This window comes from Egretta garzetta, unplaced genomic scaffold, assembly GCF_000687185.1.
Source record: "Egretta garzetta isolate BGI_Z169 unplaced genomic scaffold, ASM68718v1 scaffold296, whole genome shotgun sequence".
Classification (NCBI taxonomy): Eukaryota; Metazoa; Chordata; class Aves; order Pelecaniformes; family Ardeidae; genus Egretta; species Egretta garzetta.
This window is the reverse complement of record NW_009259988.1, coordinates 1461049-1461683: the sequence shown is the minus strand read 5'-3', so window position 1 is coordinate 1461683 and position 635 is coordinate 1461049. Positions and strand designations below refer to the sequence as shown.

Here is a 635-nt window from a genome sequence, read left to right as displayed (position 1 = left end):
CTCTGCTGCAGCTTCCCCTCTGCCGCTGCCGGAGCCGGTGCCTCCCACGCAGGACGTACCGTGAATTGCTACCTCCTTGGAGGGCGAGTCGGGAATCGCTTCCAAAATCGGTGTTTTGGGGGAAGATGGAGCAAACAAGGAGCTGAAAGCCTTTCGGCAGTGTGTGTGTGGGGGGCATTGGGATGGCTTTTGGGTGCCGGAGGGTGGGGGAGGGGTGGGATGGATCCCAGTGCCGGGTGAGGCTGGGATGCTGCTGTGTGTCAGGGATGCTCCCAGTGCCGGTGCCTTTCCCGGCTGGGAGAGCTTTGCCGTGTGTCTGGGATGCTTCTCCCCATGCTGCCCAGTTTATCTCACCGCCGTCCTTGGCCAGCCCGCCTGGGCGAGGGTGTGAGACCGTGCCCAGACCCCCGAAGGGTTCGCTCCGATGTTCTGCCCCAGGTTCATGCATAATCCCAAGGGGATGAAGACTCCTGGAAAGGTGAAAGCAGACCCAGCCAATGCTGGGTTTTCAATCCTCTCACTGCTTCTCCCCATGGCAGAAATGGAAGAAGTTCTGGGGCGTCTTGTACCGGGAAAGCTCCTGCTCCACCGCCCGCCTGGAGCTCTTCGAGGGCTCAGTGCCGCCGACCGCCGGG

At 62.0% G+C, this 635-nt stretch overlaps 1 protein-coding gene across 1 annotated transcript in view; it reads left to right on the top strand.

The window, feature by feature from the left end:
• Nucleotides 1-297: 297 nt before the first annotated feature.
• The window catches only part of DOK2 (docking protein 2), a 2404-nt gene continuing 2066 nt past the window's right edge, over nt 298-635 (top strand). The window contains 2 exon segments of the mRNA XM_035896053.1: nt 298-624; nt 627-635. The exon segment at nt 627-635 is cut by the window's right edge and continues 188 nt beyond it. Of these exon segments, the coding sequence (XP_035751946.1) occupies nt 498-624; nt 627-635 (136 nt within the window). The 5' untranslated portion in view covers nt 298-497.